Consider the following 21,746-nt stretch of genomic DNA (forward strand, 5'->3'; position numbering starts at 1 on the left):
ACGCGCATAGTGCGCCGCTACCGCGACGACAAAACGCTTTACGCGTCAGAAATTTATGTATAATACATGTCGGCCGCGTTAATTCGCACGAAGCCAGAGTACGTCGCGTCTCGACGTACGTGATCACACCGGGTGATCTCCCGGTTGCCGCTGTTGAAGCTCGTGGCCGAGTCACCTCGGCGTTAATCACGGGAGCCGCGACGAAAATTGTAGCTTTTCCTCGCGTCGCAGTCACATCTTCTGCGCGATTGCGGGGCGCAATTACGTCAACATATTATTAGCCGCTTATTCCCGTAAAATGTAGTTTTGAACTGGCGCAATCTTTTCCTCGTCGCCGCGATATACACTCGCCTTCGAAGCTTAACACGTCGCCTATTCGTCGTCCCTCCGTATTTATAGAGCGATATTTTCATTCAAGACCGTGCCGGCGAGAGCGAGCACGGCGCACCTGATAAATCTCACCGGCTCTCCGCGAACAAAGTCGCGCGCGGCAATAACCCTCACCCCCGATAAAAATCAGATTTATTGGCGCGGCATGTCCCGCAATTTTTTGCCGATTAGGGAAACGGCTGCGTCTGCCACGCGGAGATAAACGATTCGCGCGAAAGGGAAGTTCGGGGATCTCGAGTTGCCGCGAATCGCGAGCAGTTTTCCTCTCTCGACGTAGGGAGGCCGATCGTCGGTCCTCGGCTACGTTCGAAGGTGTCTGCACTTGGCGCAGACCGTGACAAAAGGCGCGTTACTCGCGACAGATAACGCGCGAGATACGTGAAGTCGCGGCACGGAAGACGTGGGGCTCCTCCGTGGGCGTTATTCGTTATCAGAGCGCCGATAAGGGATAGGGCGCGCCGGTGGATACGTGACTCCAGCGGCGAGATACGGTCCACGACGCCGCCGGGATCGTTAATAACCCAGCATCAGCGGGCGGCTTCTGCCGTACATGACGGCGCGCGTGTTAAGTTACCGCGCCACCGCGCTTCGCGTTTAATGGGGAATTAATTATCGCGGCGCGCGTACGTGCGGACCTGGGGGCTTGTAGCGGAATTCCGCCGCGCGATGAAGGCACGGGACGAAACATCGGTTGCGTAATTCGTTATTACCGCGGCGTCTCCCCGGGCACCGCGTAACGCAACGTAGAGCCACGTAGCGCGCTGACGTTAATTAGCTCGGCTGGTCGGGCGATCTTTCTCCGGAGCTTTCGCCGGCGAACTTGTCGATTTTCGAGAAAAAAAAAAAGAAATGGGACTCGTTATTTTTAGAACCGTTTTCGAAGGATCGGAAATAATTGCAACAAGTAAATCGGCAATCGCGGGCGGAGGATATCATTTACGAGCGGTCGAACTATCGACAGAGAAAAGGAAGAAAAAAAAATACAAAAAAACGTGGACTATTCGACGATGCGATGACAGTTCCTTTATGAAACTCGCAAAAAAAAGGTGGACGAAGAAACTCCCTCGCGAAGTTGCCGCCATCAAGGTTTTCACGCTCGACTGACGCGTCCCTAGATTTCATCTTCCCTCCTCGAAAATCCTAAAGTACTTCCATCATACTTTCTTACTGTTTTCTCTTACTCGTTCCCGCTCTTCTCGCGCTCGCCTCTCGGCCACGAAATATCGCCGCTGCCTCTTCAGACATGTCGCTCAGTCCTATTTACCCTCTTCCACTTCCTTCCCCGACGTTTCCTCCGCGCCGCTCTCGTCGGAGCGGTCTGTTTATCTGTTCCAGGATAATTCAGATCGCTCTTTCCTCCGCGCCGGTACAGGACGAGCTACTTCGTCAGAATTTAATGCACCGTAAAACGAGGCTTTTCCCTCCCGTCTTCGTGTCTTCCCGCACTTCCGAAGTCGCGACTGAATCCGCTTTATCATTACCACTGCAGTTGCACGCGCGCGCCCGCGATTTCGGTGGTCTTCTCGTTCACGAAGAAATCCACCCGCGGGATGTAGCCGAGATAAGCGAAGCCGACGAAAGCCTCGAGCCTGCCCCGATAGAAGCCTGCGCTTCCCGTCTCACGACGAGGATTCCGCTCGACGACACCACCAAGCGATTCCTCCACTCAATAATTCTTGAACACCGTTATTATTACAAAGTATATTACATAACGTGGCTAATTAGATACGTCTCATACGTTTGGGAGATCCTGTGCTGAATTTGCGCGTTCGAATATTTTTGATGAACAAAAGTCGATGTTTTTCGAACTATAATAGGCAATAATTAAACTGTGCGATACGCGGACGGTGAAAAAAAAATATACATATATATATATGGTTCGATACGTTTATGCGTAGGTGCGAATTCATACGTTTGGATGAATACGTATCGAAAAACTCGCAATTTGCTTGGGGCGCGTGTATGACGAATCGCTACTATGTTTTGTAAAATTGATAGACAGATACTAAAATAACGAAAACAAAAAAATTTCCCCCGCCAAAAGAGGCGGAAAGAAAGAAACGGCGAAATGGAAGAATAGTACCCGGCGATAGAAATTCGAGGCAATCTATTCGGTAATTGAAGCTTCCATTATTTTTCCGGCAGAGTTGCGTACAACCAACTTTTTTTTTTTTTTTTTAGTCGATTCTCTTGTTTCCCGCATTTCTCTGTGTTTCGTAATGCTATATACGTATATATATATATATATATATATATATATATATATGTTTTTTTAAAGATCAGTACTTTTGAAACCGTGCTCCGATTCGGAAAACTCGACGGCACCTTCCACGAAAGAAGAAAACGAATAATTAACGATAATTCCGCGACACGGCGATTTTAAATGAAAAATCCCATGATCCTGTTAGGATTTTAATAACATTATTAAAGGCACTTGCAATTTCTACCAGAAATATTTTTACTTCGCGAGGAATAATACGTTCGATATATTATTTTTACATTTTTCTCGTTGCACCGGTACCACGCTATTCGATCATCAGTTTTATTTTTATTTAATCGTAATGAATTAGTTCACTTGATTACTAAAAGTACGATCTTTCATGCTTCTAATATATTATATTAACTAGTGCATTAATTTGTGCATTATTATTCAAATAGAATCAATTCGTGCCAATCGTGTGTAAAATACTATCACTTAACACGTATCGTTAACACATTAAACATACAATATTCTATCCATTTAATATACAAATAAATATATATATATAATATATATATTTATAGTGACTAATGTTAACTACATTTTATAATACACGATTTGTATTACTGTGCACTACGTCGGGGATGCAAACGTGAGAATTATATACAGGGATCAAATATAAAAAGATACTGGCAAAGTTTCATTATTCGCGAGTGTCTAGCGTTTAAGGAAAGCCGGCTCCACATCCTGAAAAGAGGAGGAGGCCTCGAAGAAGCTGCATCGGCGGGAACAACTAAAAATCTATCAAGTAAGTGTATAATAATCGAACGCCGATTGATCGGGTGTCCTTAAAGGCGAAGAAATATTTCTCAGTCACTCGAGTGAGAGAAGCAGTTGGGATTGATTTTGTACGAATTATTCCGTCAATTGAAATTGGTGAACTATGCGCGCGGGGGGGGGGGAGGCGTAATTAACGTTTGCCGATCATTTATTTCTTTGGCGGCTCGGCACCGGGAGAAATTGGCGGCTTCGTAACAAGTTCGCGCTGGTCCCGCGTGCGCGCCCATTCGGGACAGCAATTAATTCGGCATCGTCACGCGAGCTACGGCATCGTCGAAATTGTCCCCGCCGTCCAATTTCGAGAATCGCGTTGCAATGTAATCGAGCCACCGCGGTGCACACATAAGAGAAAGAGACAGAAAGAGAGGGAGGGTGGAAGAGAGAGAATAGCACAATGTATATATATTGCACAAATATATGTGCGCTCCATGGGCGATACTCATGCAACACGAATGGCGAATATGTACAGCGTCGCGGGTGGAAGGCGGGGGGGAAAGGGGGTGTAAAATCGTGGGGAGGGTGGCGGAGCGAAGGAACGGGGTAACGGCGAGCAAACGAGAAACGCAGAAATGCGATTAAGCGACAGTAGTCGGCGGTAACGTTGCGACGTTTCGATCTCGACGATTGCCGAATGCGGGGCGTCTCTCCACGTCAACGGCCAACGTTATCTCTGGTCGTCGATCCCATGCAAATTTCATTTCCGGAGTCAGCACCGGCGGCGGTCATCTCGCGAGACGCTTGGCACTCCGGTGCCTTCCCCCCCGGATCGTAAGGGGGAACGATCGTCGAGAACGTTACGCGCTTGCCGTTACCCGTGCACGCCGTTTTCGAGTCAGCTGTAATTCAGAGAGATAAAAAATTTCGAAGGGACAATCTCACCAACTCCTGAACCCTACCATTTACGCCACATCGTTATCATATTTATTTTTATTTCTAAATACTCGCAATACATTTTCCTTGAGAATCGATCGATTTGACGCAAAACTTGGGGGGAGGAAGAAGGGGGTAAGGGGGAGTAGGAATCCCCTGGAAGCTCTCAAGTTTTGAAGCTACAGACACCGTCGTATATTGTCGTGTGCATACAACGAATATTAGGGAGCCAAGTAACAATAGGCATGCAGTTTCTCATCTCGCCGTCGCCGTCCCACTTTCGTTCACATTTCCTCGCACAGAAACACAAGTTTTCTTGGCAGTCGCGCAAACGACAGGATAAAAATGGGATTAAGCCTCTAAAGCGATGACGTAGCCGGCGGTGAGATCGGTCGACGCGCGAAGGTAGTGCACGATATTTATATATAACATAATATATATGTTGTGCGTATTATATGTGTCTATATGTATATATGTACAAATAATACCTAGGCGAACGCCACTTCGCGTTAAGATGTTGCCACCCCGAGCCGGGACTGCCGTACTGCAACAGATACCCGAAACATGTCATCATATGCGTTTAGCAACTGAGAAAAAAAGAAAAAAGAAAAAAAAAATAATAGAGGTAGTTTATCGTTCCGAAATGCATGCCGGTAAAAAATTAAAAAAAAAATTAAAAAAACTTCACGTGCCGCTCGATCTGCGTTGCATGCAAAAGGTACAGTTTTTCCATTTTTATTTAAATAATTTCTGACTACGTGCTTAAATTCATAAATTAATATCTCGAAAGGAGAAAAAAATTCCTATTGCGTCTCGCGGATTTATCCTTCCGTCTTTCCGAGAACAAGAAACGATATTCGTAAAACCGATCGTCGGACGATTTTCAGCGTTGATCCGCGAATAGCGTTCACGCGATGACACGTCGATCGATCGCTATTTATTGCCGGGTGGAGGTACGTCACCTGATCGAAGGGATATGCGCCACCCGAAAACACCCCGTCGTAACTTGCCGTCGTAAAATAGTAATCCCGCCGCATGGTGGAAATAACGTGGCGGAAACGCGAAACACCATCGCGGATCACCGGTCGCTTTTTAATTGTCTCACGCATCCGCGCGTGGACCTCGCCAAATTGTTTCGGCCGAACTTCATCATCGGCATCGTGATTTTATTTTTTCACGGGCGCCGATTTTGCCGAATTTTTCCGCCCGCGGTCGAGTTAGAAACACGTAAATCCCCCGCCACGAGGGCTTCGTATATCTCGTGAGAAAAGAAAATTTTCTATCGTCCACATATTTCTATCGCGAGTCAAGTATACGCGTGGCCTATGCCACCCTTCAATTTAGCGCGTGCAACACCGACAAGGATAATAATCGGAAGTATCGCAACATCTTTTCTCCTACGTTCGTGTACCTCTTGCATCTCGCGTTTTCGAGCGACGTAGCATGCCTCGAAATGCATGCAATATGCATCAGTCTCGCGAGCTGCTCTTGCGCATCGACGTTGAGAGTCCTCGGCTGATGTACGATCGCATATTCCACGGAAGGGGAGAAAAGAAGAGAAATAAAGAACGCGCGGCAGAAAATTTCCGCGATTTACCCCGTTGTCCGCCGGGGATCGTTTTCGCGGCTGGTAAATCCGCCAATTCGTAATTATTCTCGCGTGTCTGCCGGCGCCAAGCGGAAATTTAAAAGCCTCCTCCCCTCCCCGTAATTTATCGACGGCGAGGACATAAAGCGCCGCTCGTCCCGATTGCGTTCCATTAAATTTTTTGCCCGAACGTGCCTTCACAGGCGGGACAACAAAGGACCTGTGGCGTCTAAAGATTTAATATGCATCTGCGAACGGCGACGAAATCGCGCGAAAATGCGAAGAGCAGCTCGATAGCGTCGTAAATTTTATGACTTTGGTTAGTGGCGGAAAAAAAATTAAAAAAATAAAAATAAAGGAAAATAAAAAAAATCAAGAGAAGTCTCTTCCTCGTGAAACTGGCAGAGACGCAACGCAACGCAGCGTTGTTGTTAACCATCAAACGGAGAATTCATTAAATCAATCGCACACACAAGTTCTCCTTTATTTTTAGGAGGAACTACGTTTTAGTTCACGCCGCAGCGGAGGAAAAAAAAAATTCGCAGGTTAGCGTAAGATAGCGATTCAGATGCTGTGAAAAAAGGTTTTTTTTTTTAGAAAAGCGTTAGAGGCCAAAGCTCTTACTATCGCCAACGTTAATATGCTTCGTTCATACGTAGTAAGCGTGATAAATGGCACGTACATCGTGAATATAACACGGGCATATATTCGCGGACACTCCATCATCGCGGAGTTTCTAAATGGCCGATAAACGGCCGCACCGTTTGAATACAAATCGCAAAAATTATTGCAATTGTTCGTCGCGCAATTAAGCCCTCAGATACGATAATCTGCGCGGGGCGATTGGAAAGTCATTCGATTCAGGCGCGCAAAACAAAAGCGATATTGATAATGATACCAGGCGGACGCAATTTTTTCCCTTTTTCTTTCTATTTTTTTTTTTTTTCTTTCGCGTAAATTTGCGGCAACGAAGCAACGTAAAGCGACCGCTACCTTAATTAAAAGCCCGTAAAACCAATAAAGCTCAGCGTGTAATAGCCATTATTTACAGTTTATTCTAGTTTCGAGGCACGATCTCTAAAGGTGCGATTTACGAGCGAAATCTTTCCGTCACCGCGTATAAATCCCGCGCATAGCGTGAACTCCCGTTCCCATCGACAATTAACATTTCGCGGAAAGCACCGCGAGCGGAATATTATTTTAAAAGACCACGCAATCCGTGGATAAATATTAGCAATTTTGCGCCGGGCGCGCGAACGTTCGCGGGCTCATTAACGCGGCTTGCACCGTTAATCCCAGATGAAAAAGTGGATTGTGTGCTCTCTCGCGGCTCCCGCGTGATTTGCATTTTAAAAATAACGCCATCGCGCGCTACCTGGGCGTTTTGTCATCGTTATGACACCCGGCGCCGATCTGCATTAGCACCTCATAAAATCTCGCGGAGTAAAACCCAATAATTCACGGGCGACTCGAACGCGTAGAGTTAGTAGTAAAATTTTTTTAATCAGACTCGGTGCAAAAAAGAAAAGAAAAAAAAATCCAACAAGAGAACGTTAAAGTAAAAAGATTCTGCTCGATCAAGTTTAATATCTCAAATCTCGTAAATTCAAGTGCAAATTTTAGAAGTTCTACACAGAATCTCTAAAACTTTATTAAAAAAAAAAAATTTAGACTCAAAGATTTTATTTTCTCGAATTGATAACGTAGCTTTTTTTTCCTTACAAATGTTAATCATTTTGCAAGGAAAGAGAAGAAGGATTATTCATGCGTTACGCAAAGAAGGCTCGATTAGACTCCTTAGTTAGATTCCCTGCGGGATATGCGTGCATAATTCAACTGGCACTCGAGCAAAAATTATGCCCGCGCGAATAGCTCGAACGCGATTCACTCGATATAAGACGTCAGTCAGCTTTCGGTTGCGCCAACGTCGGCCTTGTGTTAGGCTGTCTTCCAGCTGACGGGTTAATGCCGACAGGACGTCACGCGAGGCGAATAAAGCACCTAGGAAACTCCGGCTTCTGTGGAAATTAACGCGTCACGACTTCATTGGTTTTGATAGGATGCGTCTAAATCTCATTGCGCCGCTTGTCAAGGCCGGCGCGGCTAATAATAATGATGCTGCGCGCAAATCGAACCGTATCATACACGAGAAGTCACGCGATTCGATAAGCGAATGTTAACAATTGACTCAGCACTTTAGCAACGATTACGAAGCACAACTCCGTTACTTTACTTCCGGAAAAGAGAAAAAAAAAAATTAAGTGCTTTCGTTATAAACCGGCGATTGTATAATATCTCAGAATAAAAGCCGATCTACTTTCTTCGTCTTAATTAAAAAAGAAAAAGAAAAGAAAAAAGAATTAATAAACCGTAATGACACAAAGTCATGCATTGTTCTAATCGCGCGTTGCCTATAAATGCTCCGCGCTTATCTCGCGACGCGTCTGTTAAAAAAGCGCGTGTTAGTGAAGCTGTAAGAGATAGCGTTGGCGTTAATCAAACCTTCCCCCGCGAGGGGGAAAGGATGCGGCTCATTCTGGTGCACGGTCTACCACACAGCGCGTAGCTACCTTTCATTGAATCAAGGCAGGTTTCCTGTGGTTCATGTTAAAGAATCGGAACTGTAGTCGCAGCGTTAGATCTTTCCGTACTGTTGGGAAAGAATAGGTATCGTGAGTATTAAACAATACATCGCAGCCTTAGATTTTTCGCGGATGAGGTGCGTGCGTTTGCGATAAGAGAAATCTCGACCGGCAAGATACTACTTCGCGAGTACCAATTATCTATAATTCAACTTTAAACGACGCTAATAATAGGATGATAATAATAATTAGAAACATATATTCGACGTATAGAAACTTGTAAAAGGTAAAAAAAAAAAATGTGTGCGAACTCGTTTGAAATATCGACACACGTGCTTTCATCGGTCTTGCAAATCGAGGTAGACCGCTGCAACGCGATATCGCGACATCGACACCGTTTGGTAAGGGGACGCGGGCGCGTCTCGTGACGAACACCTACATATGCATTGGATAAATAAACGAGAGGACCGGCGATACATGACAGAGTAAAGGGGACTGGTGATTTATCAAACCCTGCCTCTGCAAAATGCAATCTCGCCAAGGTACGCCGAGCTTGAATCATAAAACCTAAACCCTCGTCATTCATACGTCGTATGTATTGTGATAGTATATTGAAGTGTTAGAAAGTCAACTTTGAAAAGAAAGTGGAAACGGATTGCGAAGGACTGAGAGCAGGGGAAAATGATGTCGACAGCGTAAAATGAGATCGTGCGGAATGAACATTAAAACGTTAACGCTACGGAAAAAAAATACGAGTCAGTACAAAGGGTCAGTCGTAATATTAAGAACAAGTCGTCAAGCAGTGGGAAATTACGAGTTCTCTTTGGACAATAAAGCTACTCACTGCGCTGAAACAGCGCTTCGTTTTATTTTTTTAAGTCATCTGCAGGAGTAACGGTGGAGGTTGCAGGACCACCAGCGATAGGTACAAAGTTAGCTCGTCCCGTACGTTCCACACGAAATACTAGTCAGATAAATTACTCGATTAAAATTAAGGATAATTTAAATCAAAAGTTCGAACTGCGGGATCGAACTTTCGACAGACTCGATAAAATATTTAAAAAATAATAAAATAAAGGAGGAATTTTGTTAATTTGTATAATTTATAATTTAAAGTCAATGTATTAAAACTTTTTGAACGAGTAAAATAAATATAGAAAACCAATAAAAATAAAATTAGATGGTAAAGACAGGGAATTTAAAATATAACGTGAAAAGTAGTTATGCTATTTGAAGAAAAACAGTGTTTTTCAAATAAAAATTAAATTTTTTAGATATAGAGTTTGTATAACATTTTATAAATTCTTTACTTGTTTTAAAATTAACTTTCAACAATAAAGATTTAAAAAACACTGTATTGCAAGCTAGGAAATATCGTTTGGTCCCACAGAAATAAATCGGGGTCTCATAATTACCTCTATATGTTACTAACTAAAAAAATAATTAATAAATATAGCGGGATGAGTGGATGAATGATGAAATGTGCTATAGTAAAGCGCTACGTGAGACTACGAAGCAGATTCGGAAAAGTTAGAAGCATTTCGTCACGTGGTCTCCATAGTCCCCCATACAATTGCTCCCATCTAAACGAAAAATTAATAGTACAATTATCATCGTAGTCGAGACAATGATATTTACGTAATGCGTTTGTGAAACGCTTCATTGCACTGCTAACGTAATGTACGACACCTGCCTGAGATTATTGTGCGCTGACCCGTGAATGAAACATTACACTTGATGTATAGAACATTAATTATTTCAACTATCTAAAAGATATGCGTCCCTACTTATCTCTATCATATCTTTGCCTAAGATTTTTAATGATTTACATCATTAAAACTTATATATAGGAATTATTTACGTTTATAAGCTTCGAAAATCCGTAAATATTAATTATGTCCTATCGAACATTAATTTGAGACACCTTTTCATTTTTCGAAATGGTATTTCTTATAGATTCTTCTTTGTAGGCTACCTAAACTGCGACAAGTATTATTAATTCTACCGGTGTTGTAATACTCTTTGTATGTACTTACTCCTATCGATATTGCGTTGCAGATGTGCAGCTACACGATGTCTAGCATCATTGAATTCAAGATGTAGCCCGAGTCTTAGCAACGTCGGGTTTTGTTCTACCAATTGTGTGATTTCCATCTCAATCTTGTTACCCAATACTTGTGACCTCTGAAAAATAGTGAAAAGATTTTATTGCCGTTATTCACGTATAACATCCGTACGTAATTATATTTATTTCCATAAGTTGATTACGAAACTATAAATAATGGGCTTTAAATTACGGTTGATTAACTTACCTGATTCGAACATCGGAATTCTTCAATAGATTTTGTTTTAAGAAGGGACCTGATGAGTTTTACTATCACAGGCGGACTTATGAAATTCGTTTCCACACTGAAATATAAAAAGTATTTTTTATTTAAACGAATAATTATTAGTATATAAATTCTATGCATAGAAATATATCAATGTATATGTACTTGAGTACTCTGAGGGTTGAATTTTTCTCCACAGCATCAGCCAGCCGTTGCGCGGTCTTATCGTTGAGTCCAACGTTAGTTAAACTTAGAGACTCGAGATGTGTATTCATTTCCAAGCCTTCGAATAACTGAATGAATTTTTCATCCGAAATGTTCTATAAATACAAATCGCCAATGTTAGTTTTAGCTTACGACGCATCGTTTTCTTCAAACAAAATTATAACCATTAGAACTTTACTTTAATATTGTTCCAATTTAAATCGGTGAGAGAGGAGTCGTCGTCCCGCACTTGTTTAATGGTAGCATCGACGTCTGTGTCATTAGGCGGTTCCATCGGGTAAACTTTCGGTTGACTAGCTTTCGTTACTCCATCCCAACCGAGTCCGACTGGCTGTCCAGAATTCAGTAGAGAGGCGTGATACTGGTCTTGATTCATCATAGAATGGAATCCAAGAATAGCTGAAGAAAAAGTGGTGGTTCTCAATTATTTATTTTTTCCACTCTGATATAACGGAATTTCAGAAACGATCAATCTTCTTACCAGCAAGATCAATAATTTCTTCCTGGGTGGCGGCAGAAAGCGCTTGTTCATACTCGTCCCCTAGATCTATCGCAATCTGTTCATCTGCCTCCTTCTCTTTTGTATTATCTTGTGGTGGAGGTACCCACTGAAACAAATATAACGCTTGTAATCCAAATTGAGACTCATGCAGTTTATTTTTTACTAAATTTATTTAATCAGTCATTGTCTTCAATGTTTTCTGCACTCAAATTTCCAACTATAGCCTTAGAACTTAAACTTCTGTCGGCTTTATTACTCACCTTTTTGCCTCTAATTACGCCAGGTACAAATGGTTTCAATTCTGGAATATCAGGTGTCTCTAGAGCCTGCTTGTTGATGTGCTCAATGAGTTTCTTACGATTCAGTGGTCCTGTAGGGCTTTTATTACATTCGTAGCTGCAACGTTGCGATGGTGGCATAAAGCTATCCTGTGGAAACATAACGTAGGCTCAGTAACGAATAGAAAACTATTGGATTTGTGTTTCAAGTAAGTGAACTTACATCGGGATCTACTTCCTTGGCCAATATGTTAAGCTCTTCCGGCGTAAGCTCTGCCAGCAGCTGATCCACATCAATGTCGTCATATTCGCTTAGGTCCTTGCCGTACAGCTTGGCTGCCGTCGTCATGGTGGTTGTCTTGGTCGACGATGAGGTCTGCAAATCATCCCAGGGTTCGTCAACGACCGAATGTTTCCTCGACATTTTCCTACGTTCTAAATTATACGCTCGATGATGCACTATTAGCGAGGTGTTATCATTTCAACTCAGCCTCGAGTCTTACGCAAGAATCAATTAAGTAACATTTATCGCTATACACTCCAGACAATGCAATTGCGTGTGACTGAACGACGCTACCGCGGAACAAAGAAGGGGGGAAAAGAGGGACCGTTCGCGTGCGTATCGACGTCTCGGGCTGATTATCGCAGCGCCCGTCGACGACCGGCCCGGATCAATTATTCAAAGGGTACGCTGGGACGCTGGCCGTGCCGCGCGCGCGAGAACCATCGACACGAGACCGCGCCCGCTTCGCAGGCCGACTGCCCTTATCAGAAGCGTTATCGCGGCGTAACGCTGGGCTGTGCGGCCGCGTTCAACTAGTCGGATCGCCCCGACGTGCTCCGCGTTTAAATTCAGCGACGCGTTAGCCGCGCGGCTGATGCCCTCTGACCCAGATAATTCGGGATTGATTCTCATTGACAAGTCGCGCGTGCCAAATCGCGGACGGCGGCGTCGATCTCGTTGCTCCGGCCGATCGCCACCGCCCGGCCGACAGGCCTTTCTCGCTCCAGGACTTACCCGATGATGCGTACGCGATGTCACCGGACGGACGATAGACGTAGGGCGCGTTACCGCCACCCGTGAACGCCGAGATATCGAGGGCCCGCTTCCGACGGGCGATTCGCACGGTCCTCGCGTTCCAGGAAGTTGCCACTCGACGAACGCGAAACGGCTTCGCCGACCAACCTGTACAGGTGAATCGTGGCAGCGCCCTTCAACCTCAACAGCGCGATTGCGCGGCGCGTGCGATCCTGCGCTCCGGACGAAAGGCTCGCTCCGATCTCGAGATTCTGCCGGGCGGTGCCCCGATCACGCTCGAGGAGATGTAAACAAGGAGATCTGCACTCTCCGATTCACGCAGCCACTTGAGACGGACGCGATTTTGACCGTACGTCGCTTCGCACAACTGCGCTACCGTGTGAACGACGCTGGAAGGCGTTATGCCGAACGGAATATACGTCGATACGGAAGCGGGAAATTTGAAGTGACATGACGACGCGTTGCACCGCACGAGATGCGACCCAAAGCGGAATATCGAGAGTTTAACATTCAATCCCATAAAATATATATAGACATCTCTAAAATTAATAAGTTTTCTAATATTTATTATATCAATTTCAGATATTTTATTTGTTGGACATTTATGTTTTTAAGAAATTTTTTAGATGTTTAAATTTAAATGTTATTTTTTTGTTAATTATTTCTTGTTAATTATTCATTTAATTTTTTTCAATATTCTATCGGCTTTCAAATTTTTTCGTTGAAACCTCCAATTATAAACGCAAAATGTTAAAGACATAGGAAGTTAAAGCCGTAGGAATAATTTCAAGACTTTGTGCTTCCTGCTGACTGCAGGTTTCGTTCCCTTTTTTTTTCTCTCTCTCTCTTTTTCTTTTTCAGCAAAACTGGTATCGATTGACGACTGGTTTCTCGAACCCGACGATGCGCGTCTCAATGAACTTCGATCGGCTGTCAGGCATCGCGGTTATCAATACATGTACAATCTCTGTTATCGGCGCGTCGTGTACTCAAGACGTGTCGCTTTTTTCGGCATTTCGAGAGCCGGTATAAAAATACCCGTGCGCCCCGGTGTGCATCCGGTAACGCGCGAAGCCATGCAGCACGAGTCATCCGCATATTAATCGAGCCCCTCTCTTCCCCTCCGCCGGAGTCCTCGTTTCACAACTGACCGTGAAACCGGCACGTGAATCCGACACGCCAAAACCGGCGTGTTCCCCTACTTTCGTCCCGTCCTCCACTTTTCTCACCCTGGTCCCCGTCGGTCTCCCCTTGGATCACGTAATCCGCGGGAGTTTGGTATCGGCATAATCGACCTGATCGGCGTAAATCCGCCGCTCAAGGTCACAGCGAGAGAAAGATTTCAAGCGGGTGAGGATGAGAGGACGAGAGGATAAGAAGACACGGATGTTGAATTAAGAATCAGCATAAAAGGGCGAAGGTACAGAAACTTTAAGATTCCCTCGGTCCGCGGATCATTCGTCAGGTGAAAGAGAGAGACCCACCCGCGGGGACCACCTCGGGATCGGCAGTCCCGATCTCGGTGTGCTCGTCGCGCGTCGTAGCGCAGCGACAGCTCGCAAAAATAGCTGAGGCCTCCTCGCTGAAACTGGCACACTCCCAACGGGCTATACTTGGACATACCCGCGCACGCGATTATTTATAGTGAGCGCGAGAGCGCGGCCACTGGCCTTCTTACGAACTAACCGACCGCGGCTACAAGCCGAGGAGACATTCTGCCGCCCGTGACCTAGGCCCGCATTAATAACGAGGCACCACCCTTGCCTCGCGACCGCGAGGGGACCAAGCACCTCGCGCTCCCCGGCGGGTGTAGCCCCCCGGCGTCAGCGTCTTCGCGCTCCTTTCCACCGCGCCGCCTCGATCGCGATTACCGGACTTCACCGCCGACAGGTCCTGTCGTCTCGGGCTGTCGGCTCGCCCTAAGTCTCTCGGCACCTAGTTCGCTAGCCGCCGAGATCCTTAGCTCCTTGAGCGATTTCGCGGCTCCGCGATACGGTCCCAAGCCGCGAGTAACCGAGCCTATCACTTGCCGCAGGCTCGCTAACGAGGCGATGATTAATCACCTTCGCGTCACGTCGACTCGACTTTCATTACATGTCCATTGATCTCTTATGCATTTCGCCGATTTAAATCCTGGACCGCGAGATCTATTCCGAAGCGCAAGATCTATTTTCGAATCGGTGCACAGGGCGAGGATTATTCACGAGCGCGGAAACCAGCGGATTATAAACAACGGCGAGGCCCCTCCGAGAGGTCTCCGGAGAGAATGTGCAATTTGAATGAGCTGCTAAAAATACGTCGTCTTTCTCGCGGGACGCCGTATGCGTTTCCATATTTTCCTTCCCTCGCCTGACCAGCCGGAAAAAAAAAGAAAAAAAAAAGTCGGGGTGTATACAAGAGTCACCCAACGATAGACCGTGTCTGTCTGAGATATTTCCGTCCAGATCTCTAGTCATTTTCAATGTTAAGGTGATATTCGGCGAGCGATATCGCGGGACGCTTCTTAGAAACCACGCAGAACCAGTCGAAGGTGGCGGAAGCTGAAATAAAAAAAAGAGTCACATCCCGAGCGTCCGTAATGATCTCACTTGATTTCTATTACGTTTCTCCGATTTGCCGTTTATCTGTTTAATTCGAAGACTTTCCAGTGAAGCTGAGACTCCGTTACGAGGAAGTAGGACGAAAATGCTGCGTGACGGCGCGATGGGAAACGCAATCCGCAGTTTTTATTTTCGGCTGAGAAAGCGAGTTATTCGCGAGCGAACTGACTGGCCGGCGACGAGTCCGGAGTTAATTTCTAACGGCGGTTGATCGGCCGGCAGATGCGAGAAGAGTCGCGAGATCCGCCTCGTCGAACGAGATGATTACTCTCAATGTTGTTTGCGCCGGTCATTCGATTGCTGATTCTTTTTTTTATTTTTTTTTACGCGCACGCGATCGACTCGCGGAGAAATTCTTCATAGCAAAATTCTATTCGGACAGCATCCTTTTAATAATCCTTGTAAATAATTAAGTTCGCGATGTTAGAGCGACGACGCGATGCCGCGACGTAACAAATTTCCCAGGCGATCGATCAGATTTCGTGCCCGTCGACGGAAAGATTTCTGGTACCGCCCCCGTCTTAGCTGCAGCTTCCTCCGCTTGACTTCGCCCGGAGTACGCCAAGTGTGCACGAATCAAGCGATCTTTGAGGTTCGTTTGCGGCGTAACGGTCGTTAAACATCATTTTATGCGGCGTAACGTACCGCCGCAACGGTTTCCACGGCGTTACGCCGCCAGTATTTACGCACGTCTAACAGCTGGCGAACAATGTCGAGGGGGAGGAGGAGGGGACCATTGTTCAATGACCCGAAGCCGGGCTTCCTCCTCTTCGAGACATGCAACGACCGCCGCGGATTAATATGATCGATAATTACCGTCGGCGATTACAATTACCTCGTCTTCGCGTGACTCCTCAATCGGCGAGCGCGCCACATCTCGAAAATTACGTGTAATTACGGCGTGCCCCGCCGTGTAATTACGGCGATAATAACCGCCGCGCGTGAAGATCTCGTAAGTCAGCTCATGACACGATCGCGACGCTAATCATAACTCGCGAGACACAATTTACCTGGCGCGGCACGCAAGAATTTACGATCACCTGCGGTCAGAATCATTTTGCCGCGAGTACGGAGACGCGCGCGTGCCAAGCGAGGTTACACAATTCCGCGATTCCTCCTGTCATCGCGGCTGATCTATGCTCCTTATTCCGTAACGTAAAGACTATTTTCTCTCCGCATAGAAATCCGGTTAAGATTCGAGGCCCGCTCGATTTCTCGACTCGTCGCTCGATCCAGATTTTTATCCCGCAGTTATTATTATTTTTTCTCTTTTTTTTTTCTTTCTTTTTTTCTTCTTCTTTCTCTTTTTCTTTCTACGTGTGTACAAACAAGTTTCCGCTGGCGTTGCGCCAGGCACTCGAACGGAGAATTAGCAAAATCGTCCGGTAGCGCCGAAGATCCCCCGCGATTACGAAAGTGTATTGATATGGACCCCACGAACTGGGTTATCGTGCCGACTTTTCAATTAGCGCCGGCGACAAGCCGGCGGATGTGAAACCACGGCGGGTAATTAGATCGACAGCGTCCATGTAGATTAAAGACACCTATTAGAGTCAAACTGAATGGGAATTTAATTACAATGGTCGCGTATCTGAGGGATAAAAAAAAAGATAAATTTCGGAATTAAATTAGAGCGGAAGTTTGGAGTTAAATTAAAATCAATACGAAATTAAGTGAGAATCAAAACGGGTACTCAAATTGAATTGAATTATAATTTAAAGCGTACGAATCTCAGGCGAGCGTTTACCTGGAAGCGAGTCGCGGTACGTAAAGTTCAAGTAAAGTTCGTCGTGTCCTTTCGACAATTCTCTCGGAGCCTTTCTCCATTTGTTTCAACGACCCGCCGATACTTGACGTCGCGTCGGCAACCTGAATAAGTGCTCGAGAGATCGCTTAGTTATTCGGTCGCGCGATACGTTTGGATTCAACAAAACTGTCGGCACGCTCTAAGTTAATCAGGACCGCGGCGCAGATGTGTCCATTTGCGAATGCCACGTACTGTAACGACCGACGTGTCGCATGAATATTCATCCACGGTCGTGTCGGCCGACTTCCCGGTGAAAACCCTTCTACAATGATTATCAACGGCGGCGACGAAGCGGCGCAATTTTTAATGCGATCCGCAAACGACGGTACTCGAGCCGGATACTGAAGCTAAATTGAGCGAGAATCCGTCTTCGGTGAGCACGTGCGACACCGGAAACGCTCGCGTAGGTCAGTGCTCGCGTGAATTAATTTCAATTATTTTCGATGTAAAATTGTCGGCTTGGCTGCCAACGCGCAATTATCACACGCGACAAACTGTGATTTTTGTCCTTTTTTTTCTTTTTTTTTCCTCGCCGTCCGCGAGTTCCGAGCCAAAATTTCGAACCCTCACACGCGAATCTGACTCTTGAATAAAATAAAGCTTAAAATCCGAGGTGTTTTTATCCGCGAGTTCTTTTTTAAGTTTCAAAATTCCTTTCTTCACTCTCGGAATTAAAAAGAAAGGATAGAAAGTCCATTCCACGGTCCGCGGGTTAAAAGCAGATCTACGAATAAACTTCCGTTCGATACGCTCTGCTTCATAGGTAATTAGATATTTCGAGTAGCGTAATCGAACGCTCAAATCAACTTCGGCGAAAAGAACCGCGGTTTGCTGGAGGCGTGTGTATGGTTAGCGAACGCAGATGTTTAGCGGAACAATCAAGCGGTCGCGATATTATACAGTTTCGATTACTAGAATAATGAAGAGCCACGGCTACGCCGATATGCGCAGCGGGCTGATCAAATATTGACGAATCGTTAATTAGTGGCGCTCGTTCATTTTCTCCGAATACCGCATGCAAAATACACGCATTATCCGAATGATCATCATTTGCTCGCATGTGAAATTGATCGCGGTGACATTATCGAAATCGAGGTACCACGGCCACTCGACAGAGCCGCGCGATGCAAACCGGCGAAAATATTTTGCGATCCCGGAGAGCGTTTCTAATTAAACACACATAATGAGAAAAAAAAAAAAGAAAAAAGAATAGAAAATCAAAACTGTCAAACGAGTGCGATTTTATTTAACTCGCTTCAACGCGCTGCGTTTTAAAACGCGACGTCGAGTCCTTGAACGAAGTGGAGCATTCGTACAATCGGTCTAATTGTCATCGCCGAGAGATTGTCACCGTGACGACTCGTCGCGGAGTCGTCGCATGCACGTCCGAAATTGCCGCAAATGGAGGCTGGTACTTACGCAATGAAGAGACGGAGAGAGGCCCGATGAAAAATAATCACGCGGCACAGATTCGCGAGAAAATCGGTTGTGAAATCCGCGAACACGTTTACGCCGAGGATGAGCCGAAGCCGAGCCGAGCCGAGCGAGGAGCGGCACGTAAATCGAGAGACGACAGTCGCCCGGAGCTGGAGCGCTACTAAACAACCGAGTTTTATGCTGGAGCCTTGATGAGAGCACCGGAGCGAGTAGAGTGGTATTGTGCGCGAGTAACGAAGTCCACGAGACGGTGGCGACTTGCGTTCGAAACGACTTTCACTTCGAAACCCGCTTCCTTAGATGGGGGATCTAGTTTTTCCAAACTTCCCTTTTCTCTCTTTTATCCTTTTTTTTTTCCACCAAAACGCATAGCTCGGCGATTAAATAGGTGACGATTATGTCAGGTGGAAGTAATTTCTCGCATGGTACTTCTTTCTTACAAGAAAAGAACGTGATCTAATATTTTAAGTATTATCGAGATAATTTAAATCTCGAGTTCTCGCGCATCTTTCAAATCGAAATTCAGAGATAATGCCACCTCGAACGTTCGGCAGATGCTGGACCGCTATTTGAAAAATATACTTCTGTAATTTGTAAAACACTCGCGCGAATATTACGGATATGTAATTTAATTCGGGAAAGAAAGTTTGTAAAATAATGTTCTTCTCGTTCAGATAGGAAGCGAGTAATGAGGAACATTGATCTTATCCACTGGGATTTCTTCATAAACGTGGTAAAGCGGCCAAATGCACCATCTTCTTTTGCAAGTACAATGCAGATATCATCTGACGTTTGATAAATTCATTGCCTTGTTCGAGCCGGCATTTTCATCTCCGCGAGGATTGCTTGTGCGAGTAAACAGCCCGTTGCCGCATGAGGTCGGCGTGATATCATCTGACGAGCTCGTCGGATGACCTCATCACCGCATATCAACCGTTAGAGATGCAGGCAAGATCGTCTGCCAGAGGAATTTTTCTTTTTTTTTCCTTCTTTTTTTTGTGTTTAAATCGCGAAACTCCCATACGGCTCGCATAATGGCAGGTGGTGGTATTGTTCGACGTGCCGCTACGCAAAATTTCACGTCGCGGCAGACACCAATGAGAATAATTTATGAGTATATAATTGAATATTCCGTAACGCCCGGGCGCGATCGTGGATCCGCGGCGTTCGAATTCCCAGGCTGCGCAAACATATGGAAATCATCGGCGAAGTCGGCGTGTCATAAAAGCGTAATGGCCGGTTTAATTTCTCGAGGCATCGTTAAACGATATCCTTTGAACTTGCGCGATGTTTTGAGATTCGGCGGACATTCAAATACCGCGATACGTCGTATTAAACTAAACCTTAATCACCGTACGGGTAAGAAATATTTTCTTTTATTTTTTTATACCCACAGAGCACGCCGATTGGCCTTTTCTACTTTATTTCCAGCGATATTTTTACAGCCGCAACGATCGGCGATGATCATTCACGTTAATCCTCGTCCGTCAATCGTCGCTTTCGCAGATCAAGTCTCCGCGCCGGGCATGAAATGTGAGGGAATCGTCGCGTTTCACGTGTTCGATAGACGAATATCGATGTCTACGGACAGGCACAGGTCGCCGGGAAATCGCCGTCGGCGACAAATGGGGAGTTATTAGCCGGGTGATCGATCGGAAGCACCACCGCTGGACGAGGGTCCGTCGTCGGGGTCGCTGACACGAGGCGACCGCGACAAGGGGGATATACTCGGTGCACGTTGTTTCCCCGGCGATCTCCGGGCGCGGTGCGTAAATAATCACGCGTGTCAATGCGGCCTAAGTTTAGCGCGCTCGTAAAGCCGACCGGGCGACGGGGCCGGACCTCCGACGTGCACGCGCAAATCGATCACGGACGAAGGAAAACTGCGCGTATTTTCGGCCGTTTTATGAAGGCTCGCCGGCGCTCGGAAACGCTCGCGATTTACGCACGGGCGTTAAACTGACAGGTAGAGATGCAATTCCGCGGCGCGAGCTAGCTGGGGCGTTATTGAAGTCGTAAAAGCGCTCCTTTCGTAGTCGAGAAACGTACTTGAGGAGGGTCTCCGATCAATCGCGAAAGCTCGTCGGAGACTTCAGGGAAACGCGGTACAACGTTGGCGAACGCACTTTTAGCGCGTCGGATGCGTCAACCTCGAGAACGATTAGATACTTTTATCCACGGCGCGTAAGTTTCCGTTCACGGCGTCACAAAGACACCATTGTCCGCGCGAACAGCGTCACTGTCCCTTCGAATTCCGTGGCAGTGTCGTCGTGCATTTAGAAGGCCCGCTTAGTCACGAACGGTTGACCACGGCCCGGCGTGGGAAACCCGCGACGGCTAACGAAAAGGTCAGACGCGTGTAACGTTTGGTATACGCGATCGGCGTGCACGTGCGCGCCGTAATAAAAGCCGCCCTCGCGTTATGCATAATCGAGCGACTCACGTAACCGAAGGTGGCCCAGCGTCGAGAAAACCCACGACGTTCTCCACCGGCGGCGATATCCGGCTACCGCGATAAAATAGCGTTCGCGCTGTCGGCTTGATTAAAAAATAATTTGCTTCCGCTCAAGGTTCGAGACCAGATCTGTGCGAGAAATAATCCGACGCGCGACGCGATCGGTAAGAAACGCGACTTTTGCTCGTTAAAAAAAAAAAAAATAGAAGAAAGATAAACGGGTTCTGTTAGCGAATCTAAACTGCTCGGTGATGAGAACAATGGCTCGGGGAATCGCTTTCGTTTCGCTCGAGCCGCGCGCGCTTTTCTCGCCGATCAATTAAGCGCGAGTTATTCTCGTTCGCACGATTAAATTCGCTATTGTACGCAATGTTCTTCGCCGGCGCGCTTTCGAGAGCGGCGGAGAGATCGGGAGATCGCCAGACGAAATGCCGCAGATACGCGCGCTAAGCAAATTCGCTTACGCCATAATGCGTCGCGTATGGGCATCCAAGGTGGAAACTTTCTCTCTCTCCTTAAGAGTCATCATCCAGCGCGAGGCATTCGCGTAATTCCAACAATTTCCACGTACCTCGTACGCGATATTACGAGAAACTAGAGAGA

The 21,746-nt window shown here is 46.1% G+C and overlaps 1 protein-coding gene across 14 annotated transcripts in view; it reads right to left on the reverse strand.

Annotated features, from left to right (window-relative positions):
- Tmod (tropomodulin) overlaps positions 1–21,746 on the reverse strand; it is a 42,808-nt gene that overhangs the window by 2,075 nt on the left and 18,987 nt on the right. For 6 of the 14 annotated variants that reach the window (XM_070656697.1, XM_070656696.1, XM_070656695.1 and 3 more), the window contains 9 exons: positions 12,029–12,181; positions 11,788–11,955; positions 11,507–11,633; positions 11,204–11,424; positions 10,966–11,120; positions 10,783–10,879; positions 10,507–10,654; positions 8,459–8,538; positions 4,329–4,844 (listed from right to left, as the gene is read on the reverse strand). In XM_070656697.1, the coding sequence (XP_070512798.1) occupies positions 8,462–8,538; positions 10,507–10,654; positions 10,783–10,879; positions 10,966–11,120; positions 11,204–11,424; positions 11,507–11,633; positions 11,788–11,955; positions 12,029–12,154 (1,119 nt within the window). In that variant the 5' untranslated portion in view covers positions 12,155–12,181 and the 3' untranslated portion in view covers positions 4,329–4,844; positions 8,459–8,461. Of the gene's footprint in view, positions 1–4,328; positions 4,888–8,458; positions 8,539–9,307; positions 10,054–10,506; positions 10,655–10,782; positions 10,880–10,965; positions 11,121–11,203; positions 11,425–11,506; positions 11,634–11,787; positions 11,956–12,028; positions 12,182–21,746 lie in introns of those variants that run through there. The other 8 variants (XR_011545735.1, XM_070656687.1, XM_070656691.1 and 5 more) reach the window with 8 other exon arrangements.

This window comes from Cardiocondyla obscurior, linkage group LG05 (genome assembly GCF_019399895.1).
Source record: "Cardiocondyla obscurior isolate alpha-2009 linkage group LG05, Cobs3.1, whole genome shotgun sequence".
NCBI classification, from domain to species: Eukaryota; Metazoa; Arthropoda; class Insecta; order Hymenoptera; family Formicidae; genus Cardiocondyla; species Cardiocondyla obscurior.